The sequence below is a fragment of the Bactrocera dorsalis genome, chromosome 1, assembly GCF_023373825.1.
Source record: "Bactrocera dorsalis isolate Fly_Bdor chromosome 1, ASM2337382v1, whole genome shotgun sequence".
Classification (NCBI taxonomy): domain Eukaryota; kingdom Metazoa; phylum Arthropoda; class Insecta; order Diptera; family Tephritidae; genus Bactrocera; species Bactrocera dorsalis.
In genome coordinates this window covers 49,162,401-49,185,928 of record NC_064303.1, presented here as the reverse complement: position 1 = coordinate 49,185,928, position 23,528 = coordinate 49,162,401, and the positions used below count along the sequence as shown (strand labels likewise).

The 23,528-nt window shown below is 36.4% G+C and overlaps 2 protein-coding genes across 2 annotated transcripts in view; one reads left to right on the top strand and one right to left on the bottom strand.

Moving 5' to 3' along the window:
- Positions 1-23,528, top strand: part of LOC125775363 (uncharacterized) — a 727,609-nt gene that overhangs the window by 324,598 nt on the left and 379,483 nt on the right. The window lies entirely within an intron of this gene.
- Positions 2,800-7,655, bottom strand: LOC125775353 (uncharacterized). Its single transcript, XM_049445849.1, has 2 exons — positions 7,040-7,655; positions 2,800-6,980 (listed from the first exon to the last, which is right to left on the bottom strand). Exon 2 carries the CDS (start codon positions 5,315-5,317, stop codon positions 4,019-4,021), a length of 1,299 nt encoding a protein of 432 aa, XP_049301806.1. The 5' UTR covers positions 5,318-6,980; positions 7,040-7,655; the 3' UTR covers positions 2,800-4,018.

Sequence of the window (23,528 nt, the reverse complement as noted above, 5' to 3'; positions counted from 1 at the left end):
GTATGCACTGCAATTATTTGTTTAGCATATGCTTTTATATCCATTGCCTGTATCCATACTGGTGCTGCATACAGTATTACGGAGCTCATTGCTTTCGCTATCAGGAATCGGCGGCTGGAACGCACACAGCCTGTATTGGTCATCATTCTCGATAGTGCATTGTAAATTTTGTTTGCTTTACTGGATGAATACTCCAGATGTTCTTTAAATTTTAATTTAGAATCTACTTAATATTACTCCTAGATACTTCAGTTGCGGCTGCGAAGTAATCTCGCACTCCCCTATGGAGAGCTCTATTTGTTCTTCTACCTTCCTAGTGCTTATGAGCAAAACTTCAGTTTTTTGCTCCGCCAGTTCCAGACTCACAGATGAGAACCAATGGCGTAGACCATTTAAGCACTCATTGCATTTGTTTCTTAGGTCGGCTAATTGTTTGGCCACTGCTACCACCATGAGATCGTCCGCATACGCTATTAGTTTCACGTCTGTTGGTTGCTGTCTTTTTAGCACCCCGTCGTACATGAGGTTCCATAATAGTGGGCCTAACACTGACCCTTGGGGTACTCCACTCGAGATAGAGTAGCTCTTGGTACCTTCGTCTGTATCAAAAAGTAGCCTTCTGTTTTTAAAATAGCTCAATATAATGTTTATGAGGTATTCAGGGGCGTGTATTTCATCCAGGGCTTCGATTATGTGTGCCCATTTTGCCGAGTTGAACGCGTTCTTGACATCCAGGGTAATCAGCGCGCAGTACATCTTTGTGCCACCTTTTCTTCTTTTGCCACTTACTGCACATTTCGCAGTATCGACGACTTCTCGTAGTGCGTCAATAGTGGATCTCTTTTTTATAAAGCCGTATTGTCTCTCTGATAATCCGCCGGCTTTCTGGATTGCTAACTCCAGGCGGTTTCTTATTATATTTTCGTACACTTTACCCATTGTGTCGAGCATACACAGTGGTCGGTACGATGAGGGTTCTTCAGGTGGTTTCTTTGGTTTTGGGAGCAGAACCAATCGCTTTATTTTCCATACGTCGGGGTTGCTTGTCTGTTGCTGCGCGCTGCATGTTGATTTACTATTGTTGTTGTGGCCGCCGCATGTTGGTATTGTGTAGACGGCTGTTGTGACGTCACATACGTTGCTGATTGGTCTTCTTGCTGCGATTGCGACGGCGGCGCCTGCTGTTGCTGGTGATAATAGGCTGTTTGCAGTTGATAACGCTGCTCGTATTGTTGTTGTAGCTGTAGTTGCGTCTGCTGGTGGTGAAAGGCATCCGACAATGGCGCCACTGCGTTGCTCGTGGCATAGTTTTGCTGGTGTGGTGGTGGATAGTGCGCTGTTGCTGATGAGGCTGCCACAGCTGATGATGGCGGCAACGTTTGCGATGGGGGTTGTAGTGGTGACGTTGCTGCGACAGCATGTCGCTGCGTTGCAGCTGTGGCAGCCGTTGCTGCCACCGTTTCAGCGGCGCCCGTGTAATAATCGAAATTGTTGGTATTTGTCGCTTCAGCGCTGCTCGGCGGTGTGCTGCCTACGGATGTTGCTGACAGAGATAGCGCTACTGCAGGCAGTATCGGCCCACCGACGCCACAATGCGTATCAGTGTGATTCGATGAGCCGGGCGCATCATTTGTTTCGCCATCATCGTTAGTTTGATCCTGTTGTAGCTGGTGCTGCTGTTGATGCTGCTGATGTTGTTTCTGTTGTATAAATATATAATTAGTATCTATTTTACTACAAAAATTGTTTTGTGTTTGTTGTTGAATTATTGTTGAATTTTGTTTGTCGCCTTTGCCATTTACCTTCGTTTCTTCGGAGGGACTTTTTGACTCGCATAGAAATTATTATCCGCTATGGGGATGTTGGGTAACCTTTTTACAATCGAAGAGTTAATTGACCTGGATGGAAGCAGTCCAGTCAATTTTGGCAGTACCAACGCTTCCGCCTCTAGTTTTAAGCTTTTGTTACGGGGGGAGCCAATTGTGATCGAGCATACCGATTGAACTCGTCCTGATACGGTATTATTCAATCCTGAAACTCGCGCGCTGACCTTTTTGCATGTCAGACTTAAGCGTTTCTGAAGACTGTTGCTTACGAAAGTTGCTTCAGATCCCGAATCAATCAGGGCTCTGACAGTGAAGGTGCTCTCGTTGTGACATATGGTCACCATGGCTGTACCTAAGAGCATGCTTCGACTGGTAAGCACATTTGAAATATTGGCCTTAATAGAGGCCACATGAGATTTAGTAGAAATCTCAGTAGTGTCTGTGCTGTCAGATATCTGAGCTATTCCCTCACTGTGATCCCGGTGAATCATAGAGTGATGTCTCTGTTTACATTTATTACAATTAAACATATTTTTACAATTTTTGACTTCATGTGAGTCTGATAAACAGTTTAGGCAGATGTGGAATTTTCTGACAGCATTTAACCGTGCGTTAAGCTGCATCTCAATGAATCTTTGACAAGTTTTCAAAATGTGTGAGATGAGCACAGTTTACATTTAATATTGTTTGTCGTATGTCGTACATTTAATATATGCGTAATGGGCATTGAGGGGTTTAGATCCAATCCTTGACTGCAAGGTTGGTATCCGATCTTCACCATCAGCCGACTTAATTTTGGGTTGAGTACCTAACTCGCCTTTGAGATTTGATACTCTCTCAAGCGTTTTAACCCGTTTGGTTAGAAACTTGTCTAACTCAACCCATTTCGGGATCTCTGAATCTAAATCCAGAGATTGTTCCCAAAGCGACAGTGTATAGTCCGGCAGTCGGATAGAACACAAATACGTAAAAATGGCATCCCAGCTGTTTAAACCCCTCAATTTGTTAGGGTATTCCAGCTCACTAACACCCGCGATTAAGAATTCAAAATGAAAATACGCGGTTAATTTCGTACACAATTATTTTAATCTTTGATATGTTTATTTAAAATACAATAAAAGGCTTAATAGTACTTAAATAGATTCGGAAAAGTGGTGATTAAACACAGTTGGTTGTTGGATTGATGCTCGCAGGAACTGGTAGGAAAAACGAAGTTAATATTGAATTGTGTAAACATTGAGTTCAAAGGTGTCGACACAGCGTAGTTTCTAAGCGAATGTGTTGAGGGTCGAGCTGTTGACGAGCGAATCTATGTGCGCAGTGTGTCGAACGAATTGATCAAAAAACGAAAGTTGCTGTGCCGATAGTGTGAACGATTGTGTCTGCTTTCTCCTTGTCCAGTCTTTTCGTTGAGTGAGTGTATAGGTATGCTGAGTTGTGTTGGTGTCATCAGCTGTGGTGAATTAAGCTGTCGCATTAGGATGCGCCAGTTTTACCGTGTAGAGGGGGTGGATGCTTAACTCATTTAAACATCGTGGGCCCCCTAGGCGAATATTTTGCCTAGTTTTCCACGAATATGTGGTTGTCTGTATTTTGGCATACTGCTGGTGGAGTAGCCGAGGCGCGGAATACATTCTGACAACAGAAGTATTTGATGATGCAGTTGTAATATACTCACACTTATTCGGGTGTGCAGAAAACAGCTTTTAGTTTAAAATATATCACATGTACATACATATTTGAATATGAATTTTAAAATGCAAATAGATGCTTAAGAGAAGCAACTTTATTTTGCGGGTTTATTTGACTTTATTGACGACTTATCGATTTATTATGCGGATTATTTATTGTTTGGTTTTTTTATGTTATTGGCAATTGTTGCAATTTTTGTATGATATTTAATTTATGATAGTAACTCCAGGCCTGGCCAGATATGGCCAGAATGGATACTCCTTAGCCCTGATGTTAGGACTGTGACAAAAGAGGGATCTTGCGGGAGAGTGGCCGGTAATTGCGAACGGCTTCATTATAATTATAATTTTTGAAGTGGGATGTTCAAGATGTACAGCAGATTCTTCAACTTTTTGGAAAATTTTATTGTAGATAATATTTAAGTGCGTATGCACTAATTTTACAAGTAGTAGTGCGCCACCGCTCTAGGATTTGTTCAGATTTTTTTTTTTGTTTTTCCATTATTGGTGAAAGCCATCCTGCGGGGCCGAAAAGTAGTATGTCCTTGAGTTTTTAATATTGTTAGATCGAAATCTTACTTTGTTTTTTCTACCAATATGTGAGGTATTGGAATATTGTGGCTCTAGTGGTAGTCGTACGACGTAGCGGCCATTATTTGATCGAGTAGTTGTGGCTTTAGAGAAGTGCTCACAATACTGATCGTTTATAGTTTTGTTTGTTATTGGAAGTTTTCTTAACGTTTGCAGTTCACTTAATTGTGAATTAAGGTATTTGTTTTCATTATACTCAACTTGAGTTGGTATGGTGGTGACTAGTTCGGCAACTAGTCCACTTTGTGTTTCACTGTGGAGCGTTTGAACTTTTTGTGCCTTTGGGCAACATGGTGTGCCTTGGCAATTTTTAGAATTGTGGATTTCGGGATTTGCTTTTGTTAAACGCGTGGTTCTTTTTGTGTAAGCGCTTTTTTGGAGTGAGTTAGAATATCTGCTGTAATGAAGCATTGAATGGTTTCTTTTGTGACAATGTAAGCAATTAAATTTGCTTTTGCAATTTTTATATGTATGCGCATATGACAGACAATTTGTGCAAAGTCTTTTTGACCTGACAAAATTATTTCGTTCAATGATATTTAATTTTTTAAATTTCTCGCAAGATTTAAGTTTATGCCTTCTTGTGCATAGTTCGCATGACGTACGTATTCTTTGTTCGGATGTGAACGTTTGTATTTTGTTAAAAATTATGTTTGATTTATTTTTGCTTCTAGCTTGGGGTCTATGTAAGCTTCCATTTTGGTCGTGTTTAATAATCTTAGTCTTGAATATTTTTTCTTCTAACCTTTCCGCAATTTCATATTGGGTGGTGAGAAAATCTTTCATTTGTTGCCACGTTGGGCACTTTTTTCGTGATGAGAGCGATTGCTCCCATAGAAGTAACGACTTTTCTGGTAATGCGGCGGTGCAAATGTTTACCAGAATTGGGTCACAGCTGTCTGTGGGAATATTTAGTGTCGATAGAACCGACAAACAATTTGAAACAGTCGATTGTAGTCTTACAAATTCTTCACTTGTTTCTTTCTTGATTTTAGGCAAGTTTAATAGTGTCGTTACTTGCTTATCGACCAGTATTCTGTCATTTTCAAATCTAGCTTTTAGAGCTTCCCAAGCCAAATTGAAATTGTCGTCATTTAATGCGAACTGTTTAACTATTTCGCCTGCTTGACCTTTTGTTTTGTATCGGAGGTGATACAGTTTTTGTGCCTTTGATAGTTGTGGATGGTTGATGTAAACGGCTGTGAACATGTCCCGGAAGGACGGCCATTCTTCATAACCTCCGTAAAAGGTTTCTGTATCACATACAGGCACCTCGAGTTGGATGCCTGAACTTGCCTCTTGATTGTCTACTTGTGGCAGCTCTACTCTACTGTGGGGAGTAGTAGTAGTTTATTTAAGAAATTTTCAAAGTAAAGAATATTTAAATACTTTAGTATTACATATACATACATACATAAATATATCAATTAAATACATTGTAGAAGTCTTTACATTTCAATATCGACCAGTTTGATAAAAAAAATTGTGTGATGCTTGTTTGTTTTAACATTGATTGCTTTGATTTGAAATTTTAATTTTCAAAGTGACTCTCGATATTTTTAACCTGCTGAAAAACTACATAATCATTTTTTGCAAATTTTTTCAAGCGCGCAACAAGTTTTAAAGCCTCATCATATGATGTTATGGGGTCACTTATTTCATCTGAAGGTTCATCTTCTGAATCACTTAAGTCCATAGTATCATCTGGTTGGTGGTCAAATTGAATTTCTATATTGTTGTCCTCAGTGAAAACATTTTGATCTATTTGGAGAAAACCTTCGAAATCATTTGCCAAATCTAGTCCTTCCTGAAGCCTAGCATAGACTACCAGTGGAATGTGTTTCTTCGGGATCAAAATCTGAAGGATGCTCTAAGGTTTCCAAAAATCCTGCTTTACGGAAGCAGTTTCGGATTGTTGTGGCTTCCACTTTATCCCAAGATGCTTTGATAAAATACACAGCTTCCAGTACATTAATCGATTTTGAGAGCTCTGAGGCAGAACTTGTATCGCCAATTTTAGTTATCAGGTGTTTTAAAACTAAGCTTCTATACAAAGTTTTAAAATTTTGACGTTGTATTTGGTGGCAAGAAACAAATTTTTATGTTGGTCAAGTCTAATTCGTTTGGATGAGAAGCCGCGTTATCTAGAAACAAGATAATTTTTCGATTCTGGGCTTTCATTCTTCGATTGAACTGCTGCAGCCATTCGCTCATCACTTCTCGAGTCATCCATGCTTTTTTATTAGACTTCCAATCCACTGGAAGTTTTGCAATTGGAACATGTTTAAAGGATCGAGGACGGGCTGCTTTCCCTATAACCAAAAGCGGCTCCTTATCTCCAGCCATATTAGCACAGAACAAAATTGTGAGTCTTTCCTTTGATAGCTTACCTCCCATACATTTTTCAGATTTAAAAGCGAGGGTTTTGTCCGGTAAGGCACGAAAGAAAAGCCCACTCTCATCGGCGTTGTAAATGTCTTCAGGCTTGTACCCATTCAACAGAGTTTGCAGCTTTGTCTGAAACTGTTCGACATCATCCTGATTCACATCTGCAGCTTCACCAGATATGCATTTGAAGGAAACATTATTCCTTAATCGCCATTTATCTAGCCATCCATCCGAAGCTTTAAAATTAGGTACACCCAGTTTTCCTGCAATTTCCATTGCCTTTGCTTTCAAAATGGGACCAGAAATCGGAATTTTTTGACTTCTAGCCTTAGCGAACCAATGAAAACACATCCTGTCTATTTCCGAGCCGCCTTCTTTAAGGAAACTTCGCTTTTGGTGAATATTAGATCCAGACTCCCATTTAGAATGAATTGCTTTTTTATTTTAATTAATTTCAGCAGCCTGCGTTTTGCCAATATTGAACCTTTTAAAGCAAAGGAAATGTGTACCTACAAGTTAAATTTTGGACTCACCATACTTTACCTTTTTGCAATTCCACGTACTGATAACTTTTCTTTTTCGAAAACATTAATAATTTGCATTTTCTCTTTAATAGAAAGTAGCTTCTTTTTCGGTGCCATATTATTACGAACTTTGAACGCAACCACTCGCATGCAACTTACTTGACAAACTGAATAGAAAACTACCTTTTACTTGACACGCACGGCTTGAATGTGTGCATACATGTTAAAAGGGGAATCCCCTATTTCATTTTTATAATGAACAACAAAGCTTGCTTGCGATGTTTTTGAATTTTGTCCGTTTATGAGAAATTTTTTCATGGAAATGGCTTGAAATACAGTGTCCGCGTCCGGTTATTATAGCGTCCGTTTATTAGAATGATATTTGTATGAAAAAATGATTGAAAAACCTGTGTACACAAAATTTGTCCGGTTATTGGAGCTGTCCGGTTATAAGGACTGTCCGTCTTGGGGAATTTCACTGTATATTCAAACTGGAATTTTAATTTTAAGTATTTTCGATTGTCCTTTGTCGATATATAGGCACACCCTAATACTTGGCTTGTATGTACTTGTTTTCGTAGGTACTTGTATGTTTTGTGCAATTGAGAGCTCGTTGAAGAGATCAATGCGCTATTTACATAAGTACGTTTATGATTATGCTTTGTTCGTAAGCAATTGAGAGCTCGTTAGAGACAATCCTGCTTGTTTTTGTTTGCCAAAGAACAAGAGGTATTGTCGAATAAATGCCAATGTGGAATTTAAAATATGTGTTTGTACAAATAGTAAGTACTAATATTTACATTCTATAGTTCTCACAAGTTCTGTGAGTTTTGTTGAACGTTTTTTTTCGAGATTTTGTATGCTTGTGTCACAGGCAGATTTTGCCGTATGTTTGTACATAAATGATACTTAGGATATTCCACCAAACTCGTAAATGTAGAAACTTATAAGTTTAAAAATTTACGCTTTAGTTTTTTGGAACGCTCCTTTTTTTTCATACGTATAAAAGCCGCGTAATAGGTAAAATATCAGTTTATGAAGCAAATACGCGTCGATTTTGCCTCATAGTTTTATACGAAACGCGTAAACACTTTTTCATACAAATTTTGACAGCTCATTTATAAGGCACAGAATTTTACGAGTTTATGAATTTTATGAGTTTCATGGAATACCCTAACTATATTATTTTGAAAAGGAGAGTGAGATTGAAACTGAAGTTGACAAAAGTAATTTTTTTTGATAATTTGGTGTGTTTTGAGAACACAAAAATAGTATTTTTCTTTTTGATAAATTTTAATAGCCTTTGAAACGGATTTTAATCACAGGTATGAAATTAACTCCGACTGTAATTTTAGGCATAGACGTGCATATGTGCATAAATTAAATAAATAGTGGACATAATACGCTCACTTTGTTTTCCAAAAAGGGTTTTTGGCGATAATGCGGCTGTATATACATATGTATGTGTTCAAATATCATTGAACATGCTTACTTATCAGCAAAGCCGAAATTGTACTAAATAGAAATATCTATTTATATATTAATATACATACATACATATGTATAGACATAATGCATTTACATGCAATGCACATCTACGAGTAATAATAATAAAAATGCATGGGACAAAAATCATAAATATACAGCAGAGATAACATTAAACACACACACGCACACTTACAAAAAATTATATACTTGAAATCAACCCTATGTCAAGCAGCAATAAAAAATATGCTGCAATACATAAAAACATACACACATACAAATATATTTAGTTATTTAAGATAGTTTTAGAAATTGTATATAAGCCAGAAAAATACAAAATAAAAATCAGAATGAATATATTCTCACTTGACAAAAGACTTTTTTCAAATCCCCCCACCAGCGGTAAGGTAGACAAAAATCTTTGTTGAGTTATATACATTTGGTCCTATCGAGCCTAAAAAAGAGCTCAGCCAAATTTAAAAAAGCCCTGATATTATAAAAAATACAGGCAAAATTAAATTGTAAGACGGGTGTATATTCCCGCATATTGCTTAAATAAAAATAATTGTAGGACGGGTGTATATTCCCGCATTAAAACCGATCGCATAAGCCGTTTTAGCAGAGACTAAACGCAGTGATCTAACTGCTATCCAAGAGATATTCAGCGGCTGTGAGTCGAGGCACAGCAAGGTCAACTAGGCGACCAAATCAAATACCTCCAACGATTTCTTTGGAGAAAAACAAGCAGTTCATCAATAAACAGGAGAAGTACTGCGAAAAAATTCTCGAAATGGGTATAAACAGAAAAAAAATTCTGGATGCCCAGTCAGATTTAGCCGAAAAAGTGTTGTACACAACCAACACTATTACAGGAAAGGCATTAAAGAAAACAAAAATTGAAGAAAACATTAAAATTCTTGAAAAATACCAAAAAGAACTCGATACCAACCACGAAAAGCTAATGGCAGATGGTATAGGAGAAGAAGATTACTTCAAGAAGAACGTATACAATAACACGATGATTAAAATCGAAGAAGCAATCAATGCATTAAAGATAAGCATTGTAAAAGATAAACCTCTTGTGGAATTTGATCAGCAAATTGAAGCAGTTCAAATACGATGCAATAATCCAGATCAAAAGACTTCCTTATTCATGAGGAAAGTTGAAAACCTCAGAAGAAAAATAGAAAATCTAAGCATGGAATTAATGATCGACAACGATCAAGTAAAAGGCTTAGACTGTTTATTTACAGACATCCAAAATCTAAAGAGTAAATTAGATTTTAATTTTGAAATCGAAGACACATTCGAAAAAATATGTGACGAATATTACGAAGAACTTCAGAATTTAAAAAAGAAATTAAAAAAAGAAGAGCTTATCGTCCTAACTTGGATTTGGAAAAATTAAAAATTCCAATATTCTATGGCGATATTAAGGAATGGGCAAATTTTTATAACGTGTTCCAACAAATGGTACACAATAACGAGCTGTTGCCGAGCGCAGAAAAAAATGCTGCGTCTTCGTCTCTGCTTAAAAGGCGAAGCTGCGCGTTTAATACAGCACCTACAGATTTCAACAAAAAATTATGAAGCTGCATGGAGTCTGCTAAAACAAAGGTATGACAACCAAAGAATTCTGTTCACAACACAGTGGGATAGAATAATGGATCAACTAAATATAAATAGTGACAATGCTGAAAGCGTGAGACAACTATTAAATACAACAAATGAGTGTCTTAACGCTATACAGTCACTGGGAATAAGCATTGAACAAGCTGATCCATTTATAGCGCGTGTAATTGTCCGGAAGTTAGACAAAGAAGGACTGAAATTATATGAGCAAACAGTAAAAAAGACGAGAGAAATTCAACAATTATCGAACATCAGAAATTTTTTGGATCAACACTTTCAAACATTGAAAGCAGTGGCTGATAAAGAACATCTTAGTAAAAATCGTAAACAACATATATTCAAGGTCAATAATACCTCAAATAATACAAGACAGACAATCAAGCAGATGTGTTCCTATTGTAAAATTATAGGTCACACCTTGCTGCAATGCAGAAGATTCAAAAGCATATCAATTGATGATAGGCGTAAATATGTAAGGGATAACAAAATCTGCTACAGGTGCCTAAATCATAATTGGAGAGAAATTTGCAACAGCAACATCAAGTGTACGAAATGTTTTCGAAATCATCATGACACCTTACATGTAGAATCCGAAGAGAGCAAAAAAGTTATGTCCATAACAAATAGCTCAAAAGCAGTTATACTCGCTACAGCTCAAATAAGAGCAAAGACAGCAAGTGGAGAATATACATTGCTACGCGCACTTATAGATCAAGGATCACAAATAACCACAATATCCGAAGAAGCAGCACAGATATTAAAACTGCCGAGAATGAAAACAAAAACAAAACTATATGGTTTAAGTGACGCTGTAGTTGGTGAATCAAAAGCTACAATTCAGCTTGAAATTAAACCAAGATTTTTAAGTAACTACAAAGAAAAAGTAAATGCCGTAGTTTTACCAGTTCTAATCAGCGCACAACCAGATATCTCATTTAATTACAACTTTAAAATATGGGAAAATTATACTCTTGCTGATCCGTTATTCAACGAATCAGACAGAATTGATATGGCAATTGGAGGAGATATATTCAGCAGTATAATTGAAAGCGGAATTAAAAAAGATCACGGTGTTCTTGGCCAAGCAACGAAATTCGGCTGGATATTATCTGGCATAATTAAAGAAAAAGTTACTGGCAAAATAACGACAGCAGTAACTAATTTGGAACGATTTTGGGAAATCGAAGACATATCAACAGATGATGATATACAAGAAGATGACACCACCTTAAAGCAGTACGAAGAAACTACCAAAAGAGATGCAGATGGCAGATTTATTGTGGAAATTCCATTCAAAAAAGATAAAGAATTAGGAGAATCGCGTAAGAAAGCAGTAGCGCGTCTAATATCAATGGAAAACAAATTCAAAAGCAACAGTAAACTCAAAGAAGAATACAGCAAATTCATCAAAGAATATATAGACCTTGGTCATATGAGGAAAGTTGATGACAATCAAAGAGGTAAATATTATTTACCTCATCAAGCTGTTATTCGAGAAAATAATATAACAACAAAACTTCGAGTAGTATTTGATGTATCAGCAAAAACATCCAATGGTAGAAGTCTTAATGATATTATGTGTACTGGACCCAAATTACAAAGAGACATATTCGATATCATACTTAAATGGAGGCTTTTTTGAAGTTGTCATCAACAGCTGATGTTGAAAAAATGTTCAGGCAAATTAAGATAGCCAAAAAGGATCAGGAATATCACAGGATTGTATGGCGTGAAAATAATATGCAAAAAATAGATGAATATGAGCTGACAACTGTAACATACCGGATCGCGTCAGCACCATATCTAGCAGTGCGTACATTAATTGAAATCGCTAATAAGTGTCCAATTGAAAAATTACAAAAAATAATTAAAGAGGACTTCTACATGGATGATTTTATGACCGGTGCAAATTCAGTAGAAGAATGTGAATATATACAACGAAACATCAGCAAGCATCTTCAGGAATTTGGATTTCATCTCAGGAAGTGGTTGTCAAATCAAAACAGCATTACTAATAACATAATGAAGTCATACAAATAGAGGAAAATGAAGCTGTAAAAACACTTGGACTGCATTGGGATCCACAGGAAGATCAATTTCAATTTAAAATTATTTTGAAAAATTCTAAAATTATTACAAAACGGAGTGTTCTTTCTCAGCTTGCACAAATATTTGACCCACTGGGGTGGCTTTCTCCCATAATCATAATTGCAAAGTTATACATTCAAAAACTTTGGACATTGCAATCTAGCTGGGATAATCAACTATCAGAAGATCTACAGAAGGAATGGATGCAATTCATAAAGAAATTGTATTTAATAGAAAACATTCGGATTCCGCGATGGATAGGAACTTGTATGGACTCTCAAATTCAAATGCATGGATTTTGCGATGCTTCAGAAAGAGCTTATGCCGCAGTTATATACATAAAAAAGGGTAACAATGTTAAACTTTTAACAGCAAAAACAAAAGTAAACCCACTAAAAAATCGAAAAACAATTCCGAAATTAGAACTTTGTGCAGCACACTTGTTAGCTAAATTGATCAGTAAAGTGATGAAAACAATTAGCATATGCCAAGCAATCTATGCATGGAGTGATTCAACTATAACTCTAAGCTGGATTGAAAATTCAAAAAATAAAGACAAATTTATAAGAAATCGAATTGATGACATCAAAATGCTTACTTCTAAAGTGAAGTGGAAACATGTAAGCTCTAAAGACAACCCAGCAGACGTTGCATCAAGAGGTATTTCTGTGGAAAAAATATCAAATCTAGACATTTGGTGGTATGGACCAAAATGGCTGAAATTATCTGAAAGTCAATGGCCAGAAGTCAAAACAAACGACTCAGCAAGAATATTGTTAACATCAAAGGATCAGAACGAATTTATGGATAATTTAATTAGCAGATACTCTAGTTGGTTGAAACTACAAAGGGTTATGGCATATATATTACGGTTTGGAAAAAAACAAAGAAATCATCTAACTGTAAACTTATCTGCAGAGGAACTCCAATCAGCTAGAAACGTAATCATTCGACAAACTCAGAAAAAGTTATTTAAAGATGAAATAAATAAGTTAATGAGTGAGAGAGAGAGAGAGGGTATTATGAGAGTTGGAGGACGACTAACAAACGCAGAATTACCGTATTGCAAAAAACATCCTATAATTCTTTCCAAATCCTATTTGAGTTCGTTGATAATTAAAGATGCTCACCATTCCACTCTACATGGTGGAAACAGATTAACAGAAGCAATAATAAGAAGACAATACTGGATCATAGGGTTAAAAAATGCAATGAAAAGTTGTATACGAAAATGTTGCAAATGCATAAGATACAACCAGGTCACAGCAAAACAAATGATGGGCGATTTACCGGAATTCAGAGTATCACCATCAAGTCCTTTTACCTACACCGGAGTTGACTATGCTGGACCGTTTCAGATGAGATGTTCTAAAGGCCGTGGGCAAAAATCATTCAAAGGATATGTAGCAGTTTTTGTATGCCTTTCAACAAAAGCAATACATCTAGAAGCTGTAAGCAATTTATCAACTGAAGCTTTTCTAGCAGCGTTAAGACGATTTTTTGCCAGAAGAAGAAAGAGTCTTCACATGTACTCCGATAATGGAACAAATTTTGTTGGAGCGAGCAGATGTATTGATAAGGAGTTCAAACACGCAGTAAAAAACGACAATGAAGTATCATCGATTTTAGCGAATGAACAAATATCTTGGCATTTTTCTCCCCCGGCAGGCCCACATTTTGGAGGAATGTGGGAAGCAGGAGTAAAAGGAATGAAGTATCATTTACAAAGAGCAGTTGGAGACACAAAGCTAACATTTGAAGAAATGTCAACGGTTTTAACACAAATAGAAGCTTCGTTGAATTCACGTCCATTATATGCCATAAATGATGATAATGGTATAGATGCGTTAACACCAGGACACTTCTTAATAGGAAAACCTATATTGTCAATCCCCTCTTCGGGTACGGATCTAAAAATTTCCTCATTAGACAAATGGAAATTAATGCAAAAAATTCACCGAGATTTTTGGAATCGGTGGAAAGATGAGTATTTGCATACACTGCAACAAAGGAACAAATGGAAAATTCCAGCCAATAATATAAAAAAAGAGATATTGTCATTGTAAAAGATGAAAATACACAGCCTACTAAGTGGCCTCTTGGAAAAGTTATAGAAACGCATCCAGGAAATGATGGACGTGTTCGAGTTGTAACGTTAAAGCTTTGCAACAACACATTGAAAAGACCAATCCACAAATTATGTCCACTTATAAAACAAACAGACAATAATGAAGAAAGGAATGACGTAAGAACTTCTGCAATCACAACCATACCTATGAAGAAGCAACCTATAAGTATGTTTACGCTCATGATCTTAGTTTTCCTTTACATGGCAACAAGTACTCTTGGTATGAACATACACATTTCTCAAGAAAGAAGTGCAACAGTGAGCAAACTTCCTGAAAATACTACAATTTACCTGGACTCACTAGGAAAAATGGATGTAATCACATCTACCTGGGATTTGCTTATATATTACGATCTTAATGCATATTTCGAACAGTATAATATGTTGCCAAATTGCATTCAAAGAATAAAAAATCATTGCCAGCTATTATCCCAGTTTGAAGAGGCATGTAATGTCATATCATTATCACTAGGCAAACGTTACGAAGATTTAAGTCACAATCATAATTTGATTGTATACAATAAGAGGCAAAAAAGAGCTCCATTAGAATGGGTCGGTTCAATTTACAACATGCTGTTTGGGTTAATGGATACAGACGATCAAGAAGTAATAGAAAGTAATTTTAAAACGTTACTTTCTAATCAACATCAGATCAAGAACAAACTAAAATCTCAAATCTCTTTAATAAACTCTACAGCCAACATTATAAATAAAAATTTGAATGAAGTCAATTCGCAGTTCTTTAAAATCCAAACACAAATAAACAAATATCAATCCGAAATTATAAAAGACATAAATCGTGATAAAATGGCGATTCAATTTCAAATGTTAGTTACTCAAATTACCATATTATTGGGTGAATGTGAAAAGATACAAAATGCAGTAATAGAATTGCTGATAGATTTAAACCAAGGAAGAATAAATCCAACACTTTTGACCCCAACACAATTACAAACAGAACTGATGTTAATAAAAGACAAACTACCAGCAAAGTTGTTAATACCTGGACAACAAACAAACACACAACTAAGAGATGTATACAACTTGATGAAAACAGGAGGATTAATTGTGGAAAATAAATTAGTCATAAAGGCAGAACTACCTTTAATTCAAAGCGAATCATCGGAAGTATACAAACTTATAATAATTCCACATGAATATAATGGAAGAATACTCAAAGCAAAACTAAGAAACGAATTTTTAGTTTACAACTTTGGACTTAACTCATATTTTTTGATGTCACAAGCAGAATTAAATAAGTGTACAAAAAGCCTCAACAACCATTTAATATGCAAAAGAAAATCTCCATGGCAACCGGCTTTAGATAAAACATGCGAACTTTCAGCGTTGTTAAAAAGCGGCCACACCAACTGTAAATATGAGGAAGTGACTAAATCAATATTTTGGTCAGAACTCTTTGAAGAAAACACTTGGATCTTTAAAGTGTTCAAAAATTTTACGATCCATCTAGACTGTCAAAAGGGCAAAACGCAGATATTGGATATTCCGGCACAAGGAATTCTTTCAATCAAAGCTGGCTGTACTGCAAGATATGAAAGTATCACCTTAATCGGCATGCAAATATTTAAAATGCAGAGCGACATCAATCCGACGTTGGACCCGATCGTAACAACTATAAAGGAAATAGCGGAGGACCATATAACTACTCTTCAAATAAGCAGAATAGACGACAACGAAGAGCAGAGAAAGCTACGAGAAGGCATTGACAAGATCAGCAACAACGAATTAAAATTAAGTGAGTTAAATTTAAGAAACCATAGCGGACATTTATCTTTAGTGTTAGTAGTAATTGTAATATTATGCCTTTTAATACTATATTTCCGTTATAAATGTAAAGCGAATAATGCTGATAGAATCATTGTCAATATTCCCAACCGATAGAATATTGATAACATAAAAAATACAGTCCACTAGATTTAAATAATCATTTCTTTCCCTCGGCAATATGTTCAAATATCATTGAACATGCTTACTTATCAGCAAAGCCGAAATTGTACTAAATAGAAATATCTATTTATATATTAATATACATACATACATATGTATAGACATAATGCATTTACATGCAATGCACATCTACGAGTAATAATAATAAAAATGCATGGGACAAAAATCATAAATATACAGCAGAGATAACATTAAACACACACACGCACACTTACAATAAATTATACACTTGAAATCAACCCCATGTCAAGCAGCAATAAAAAATATGCTGCAATAAATAAAAACATACACACATACAAATATATTTAGTTATTTAAGATAGTTTTAGAAATTGTATATAAGCCAGAAAAATACAAAATAAAAATCAGAATGAATAGATTCTCCCTCAATGTAAGACTTTCAATTCCCCCCACCAGCGGTAAGGATTGTTAGAAGCTATATTGAGGTATTAACAGTATGTATATATGTGTCTGCGGGTATTCGGGCCGTTGTTGCTAATTCCTTCTCCTCCGCTTCCAGTTGGTTGTTTGTATTTTGTTATTTTAATGTTCGCGCCCGTTTGTTCGTTCTCTGTTTGTTTTATTGTTTAGGTGTTTTTGCTTTTCGCGCCCGATTTATAATTTAAGTATTTTATTTATTTTTTCTTGCTTTCGCGCCCGATGTGTGGGTTTTTGTTTGTTTAAACCTTTCAAATTGTTTCTTAGGTATGTATTATCACTGCATTTTTTAGATTTTTGGCGGTTCACTGCACTTTTTCCTGTTTTTGTTTTTTGTTTGTTGGAATTGTTTTACTGTGTGATTTTCAATGTAATTCTCTTTTTTTGTGTTTGTTTGTCGCAGTTTTACCGTGTAGAGGGGGTGGATGCTTAACTCATTTAAACACCAGCTATCTACATTGGTGACATGTATTTGTAAAGCTGAAATGCAGCTATTAATCCCCCGCTGTAAATTTCTAAGTTCGGTCTCAGATTCTGTTGAGATGTGCGGGAGCTTGAATAATAAATTTAACTGTGTATTGACAAGCATTCGCTTGTTTTCATATCTACACAACAAATTATACCAAGTCAATGCGAATCCGTCATTCGTCAGTGGCGCTTTCGAAACAATAGCTTTTGCTTCACCTCGCGTTTTTTGGTTCAGATGGAATAACTTTTCTATCGGAGATAGCCTTGGGTTATTCCCATATATAGCGGCAAATAAATCCTTAAAAGAGGGCCATTGTAAAACATCGCCATGAAATGTTTCGGTATCACATGGCGGTAAATTGATAGAATACCTTACGGGTTCTACAGTTTGTTGTGACCGTTCATGTTGAATCACAGAAGAATTTGAAGTAGGGCTTTGGTTGAACGCCGTGAGGTTGTGCATGCGTTCGCCCATCAAGGCCGCGCAACACACAAAAGCGTGGTAACAGCTTGTATATTTAAGTTTAAGGTCGTCAATTGAGCTTGTGTCAGAAGGATCCACTTTTGGCAAACACAACTTGTATTCTGACTTTACCTCTGCCCACAGAGATTTCAGTTCAGCTTGTTGTACTTCAAGAGAGTAGGCACTTTGTTTGTTTGTTGTCGGAGTAAAAGACTCCTCAAACTCCAGTAGAGCGTCTGCAGCTGTGGTAAAGGTTCTGATGGCTTCCATTGTTTTCGAAAATTGAACCGGAACTGCAAAAATGTTGCACAAACTCGGATCTAAAACTTGAAATTAAAATTTAAAAATATTTGCAAATATGTTGCAAAATTTCAAAAGTTATAGAACTAATCACAGACAAACTAAAAATTAGTAGTGCTTTGTTTCTCAGTGAAGCGTGAATTTTCGAAGGTACAAAAAAAATAATAAATTTAGTAAACTATTTTCTCAAAGTATTTTTTTGAATTTAATTAAAATGTGCTTGTTGGGTAATCGGCCCAATGCTACTTGCACTTGCAAATTTAGTGAAGTATTTTCGCAAAGTAATTTTCCCAAATTTAATTTGAATGTGCTTGCTGGGTAATCGGCTCAATGCACTTGCAAGCCTAGTCATTGACTATGTACACAAACAAAATTATTTAAATCCAAATACAAATACAGATACAAATTCACAAGCACTTATTTGATTTACTATATATCCACTATTCACTTTCACTTTTGTTCATGGGATTATTCGAACTATTTCGAATTCACCACTACACCCTTTGGTTGTTGCTGTCCTTCTGGGATGGCTGCTGCGCTGCTTGGCCTGTGCTGCTTTGCCTATGCTGCTTGCCTATGCCGCTTTCACTTTTCTGCTTTGCCTGTGCTGCTTGTCTGTGCTGCTCTCACTTCGCTGTTCGCTTCACTTTTCTAATTTTTTGTGTCACTCACTGCACTTGTAATTTTATATTTTTTTTTTTGTTTGCACTCGCGAAACTGCAGCTGCGTTATTGCTGCTTGCCTTTATTGCTATTCGAGCAATATATGGAAAGGCAGAGTTGAGCGACTAGACTCAAATTAACCATAAAAAAAAACCAAAAACACGGAAGAGAGATTTTTGACGCTCCAGACGATTTTGTGCGTCCAAGAAATTTATAATTTTTTCAATACTACCTGCAATGGGTTTTCTCTATTTGCAGACAACGCATAATCTCTTGTAGCGTAGAATGGAAACGCTCAACCTGACCGTTTTCTATCATAAAGTTAATGGACTCTGAGTTAAATGATCTTTCGTTATCTATTACTAATGTTTCCGGTACAAGGAAGAAAAGAATGCCCCTTAAAGGTTGCCTGATATCCTCTGTTGCCTTGGATTTAATGGGTTTTGCGATAGCGTATTTTGAAAATTTGTCCATTGCTGTCAGAACTAGCTTTTTGCCAATCAATAATATGTCTACATGGATTATTTGTCCAGGGAAATTAGGTATGGGTCTGGCTTGTAGCTGTGGCTTTGATGGGTGGCGATCATATTTGTTCTCCTTACAAGTAACGCATTTCTTTATTATCTTATTTATTTTATTTGCCATTCTTGGAAAATAGAATTTTTCTAAAATTTGTATTATTCTCTTTGCAATTTCTATGCGCCCTCTTATGTTCATTTATAATAATATTTTCTTGCTCTTTTTCGTTTATGTCTTCCACTTGGAATTGCGACAACCTAATCTTATATTTGTCAAAGTGTAAGGGGTAAATTTCTTGAATCTTGTCCACAATGTGCTCCTCCGTTTTGATGCAGTTTATTACGGACGGATTTGAATAACTTTTTAAAATAGAAATCAAATTTTGTTCGCAGTAATCAGGTTCGGTTACTGGGTGACGGTGGTAAGTGGGAAATATGATTTTAAATTGATATGTGGATGTTACATCCCTGTTTAAAAATATTTGATTTTTAAACGCGTTAATCGATGCTTCTACGCAGTGTATTAAATTGTGGGATGAGCTATCATCCGAATTTAACGCATAAGTTAATGGTTGGTGATCGGTGAATATTTTTACTCTGGATGATCCATACAGATAATTTCGAAATGAATTCAATGCCCAAATGATGGCTAACATTTCTTTTTCGTTTGCGGCATAGTGCTCTTCCGCTCTACTTAATGTCCTAGATAAAAATGCTATTGGTCTATCTGACTGAGACAATACTGCGCCTATGGCGAAGTTGGACGCATCCGTGGTCAGCTCAAATTCTTGGCTGTAATCCGGATATGTGAGGATGATATCCTCTGAGGTGAGGGAATTTTTTATTTTCCTGAAAGCTTCTATCACTCGCTTATTTAAATTTATTTTTATATGGGTATATTTATTTTTTGACGTACGCCCGTCTTCCCCTCTTAAAAGAGTTGTTAGGGGTTTTGCAAGTTTAGCGTAGTCTCTTATAAAACGCCGGTAGTACTCTGACATACCGAGGAAGCTGCGAAGTTGTTTTAACACCTTATATATATGTTCGAAGTGTTCCTCTTCTGTTTTGCTAAAAACAATTATATCATCAATATACGCGTAGCAACATTTTCCTATGTGTTCTCTTAATATATCATCTAATGCGCGCTGGAAAATAGATGGCGTATTTTTTAGACCAAATGGTAGTCGAGTAAACTCGTACTTCCCATTGTTGGTAGAGAAAGCAGTTTTCTCTATATCAGATTTTTTTAGTGGAATCTGGTAAAAACCATTTTTAAGGTTGAGAACTGAGAAGAAATTGCTATTACCTAGTTGAGAAATTACTTCTGTAATTTCCGGAATGGGATATCTGTCCGCGATCGTTACTTTGTTTAATTTCCTATAATCAATGACCATACGGTATTGTTTATTTCCTGCCTCGTCTGGCTTCTTTGGTTCAATCCACACTGGGGAGTTGTACGGTGATCTATATGGTCTAATTATACCATCACTTAAAAGCTTTTCTACCTGGGGTTCCACCTCCTGTTTCAATGCTGCAGGATATGGATTAAAATTTTGTGTAAACAGGGGAATGGGATGTTGTCCGAATTTGTCCGACAACTGTCGTTGTATAAGTTAGCTTTTCGTCGGGTTCAGAAAAAAGATTTGGGTATTTATTTACGATGTTTTCCATATATAATAGCTTTAAGTTCCCGAAGGGTATCATTCCCTAGAATACCGTCAAATATTTTGAGAAGTGGCATTAGATAGAATTTTATTTTATCCTTAAAATTAAAAAGTTGAACATAAGTGTGTTCGCTGATATCTAAATTTCCCGCAATAGATTTTGCAAAAAAGGGATTGTCATTTTTGATTCTTTTTTTTTGCCAGCTCTGCCTTAACATAATTTTTACCGGAACCTGTATCCACAAAAAATTTAAAAATTCTGCCGCTCTCCGCTTTTACTTCGAAGAAGGGGAGCGAAGAGCTAATTATCCTAAAAAATGGATATCGCTTGGTTCACCAAATTGTTTGCATTCCTGTGGAGCTGTGTTAATGTGAAATGTTCGTTGCTCCTTTCTTCGCTGTTGATTCGGAAATTGTTGTGGTCTCTTGCCAAAGTGCTCACTTCCTTGGGGTCTGTTCATATAGTTAACGCGACGAGAGTGTATGCTCGGGTCGACGTCCATGGGCTCTGGACGTGGCTGCGGTTTCGGAGGCCTTGTGGGATTATTACGTGTTGAAAATTGTTATATTGTTGTTGCCTTGGTTGCCAAGTTGTCCTCTGTGGTTGGGATAAATGCGCTAGCTGGGGGTAAAATTGGTGCCTTTGTGGCTGTGGAGAATTCCTTCTTGGAGGTAAGGGTGGGGGCTGTACTGGTTTTGTATTGTACGCGTGGTTCATACGAGTTCTGCAGTTTTAAACAGAGATGAGGAGCCTACGGCAGGTCTGCCGGGTCTCGAATTCCTAATAGCCTAGGTAAACCCCTTTAAGCCCTCTTATAAAAGTATCTAATGCTTTGTCTCTATATGCTTGAGTCAGCATGCGAAGAGATTCGTTGCCCATATCGAAGCAACCTAATTTATTTAGTATCAATGAAAGATGGCTATACACTTGTTGATAGAAATCCGAAACTGTTTTGTTTCCTTGGACCAATGTGGTCATTTGATATTCTAATGTTGACAAGTCGCGCTTGTCACCGTAGCGCATAATTAAACATTTGCAAATTGATGGCCAATCAAGTGGCGTATTGTATGCTTCTAATGCCGCATCGGCATTGCCTATTATCTTGTTCCGTATTACGCTTAAAATTCCGTAATACTTCGGTGTCCCCTTTTGAGGTGCGTATATAGCTAAAACTCGATCTACACTTTTTTTCCATGAGTTGAATTCTCCTGGATTGCCAGAGAATTCCTTTAGACATTTTACGATGTCAGGTAACCTATCTAATTCGCCTAAGTTGTTTCTATTTTCTGTGTCTATTGTTTGGTCCGTAATGTCGGTTGCAATTGCATTTGGGCTTAATTGTGTATTTTGAGATATCTGAGGGGTATTAGGTGCCGAATTAGGAGGAAGGATTGGAGGACGGATTAAATTATTGGGGTTCGCCATTTGTATATTTCTTAATATTCTCAGTAAAATATTATTAATAATATATTAATATTCTTAATATAATATAATTCTTAAATGGATATAATGTCTAAGTATAGTTATTGTAGTCTGCTTCCACTTACAGGATTGCTGGGTATTCTGTTGTCATTGCTGCTACTTCTGATAGTATTTCTATTAGCTGGATATAGAATCGTCATCCACTTGCTGAGCTGTATGTGTTTGTTGCTGGAGGCGTTGTTGTTGTATTAATGCTTGTTGTTGCTGCTACTCCTTTTGTTGTTGTAGACTTTGCTTTTTTATTTTATTTTTTCAATTTATTAACTTGCTTTCTGTGGCGTTTTTTGCCTTTCTCTTGTTTTCCGCAAAATTCTTGCTTATCTTTTAACTACACTGCATTAGTTAAAAAATAATTTTTCTACTGTTTTAATGCTTTTTCCACATGATTATTTGCTTTCTGTAGCGTTTTTTTTCTTAATTCTGCTTGCAGATTTAGTTTCTTATAAAATCTTTCGATCTTTTTTAGTTTCACACATCGTTGTTCATTCTTTTCACTTGAGCACGCTTTTCTTCAGTTGTTTGGTATTTGCTACACTTGTCGTTTTTAGTTTTGCTTCAAATTTTATTCATAATATATCCACGTTTTTTATACACACTGTCATAGATTTCTTAATTAAGAGATGTTTTTTGCTCTTCACTTTTAACGCTATGGCACAATAAACTAGCTTATGTTAAGTTGTATTTGTTTTTATTTTATTTTATTTTTTAATTTAACTTTTCTATTTTTCACCATAGAATAGTGGTTTTTCAGTGATTTAGACACTCGTGAATAAAGTTGGCTAGCAACTAGTGCTTCCCGCTTGATTTTCGCTACTAGGGGGCCTTTCATCCTCTATTATTTATAGCTTTTTAGCTCGGGCGCCAGTTAAGGTTTTTAGTTATTGAATAACTAAAAAAATATATTTTTTCGCGGCGCTGCATTGGGGCAGCGTAACCGCGTAGCTCGAAAATTCTACGAAAAGATGCAGCGGCTTACAGAAGGTTTCAACACCGGAGAATACTCTTGTAGAACCCCCCAAGGTGATCTAGCCACCGATGTCCAGAGCATACTTAAATTATAGAGGGAACACTTCTCCAGCCTGCTGAATGGCAGTGAACGCACAACACCAGAAGAATTCGAACCCGATACCCCGATCGATGACGATGGAGCAGACGTTCCATTACCCGGCCATGAAGAAGTTCGAATAGCAGTTGCCCGCCTGAAGAACAACA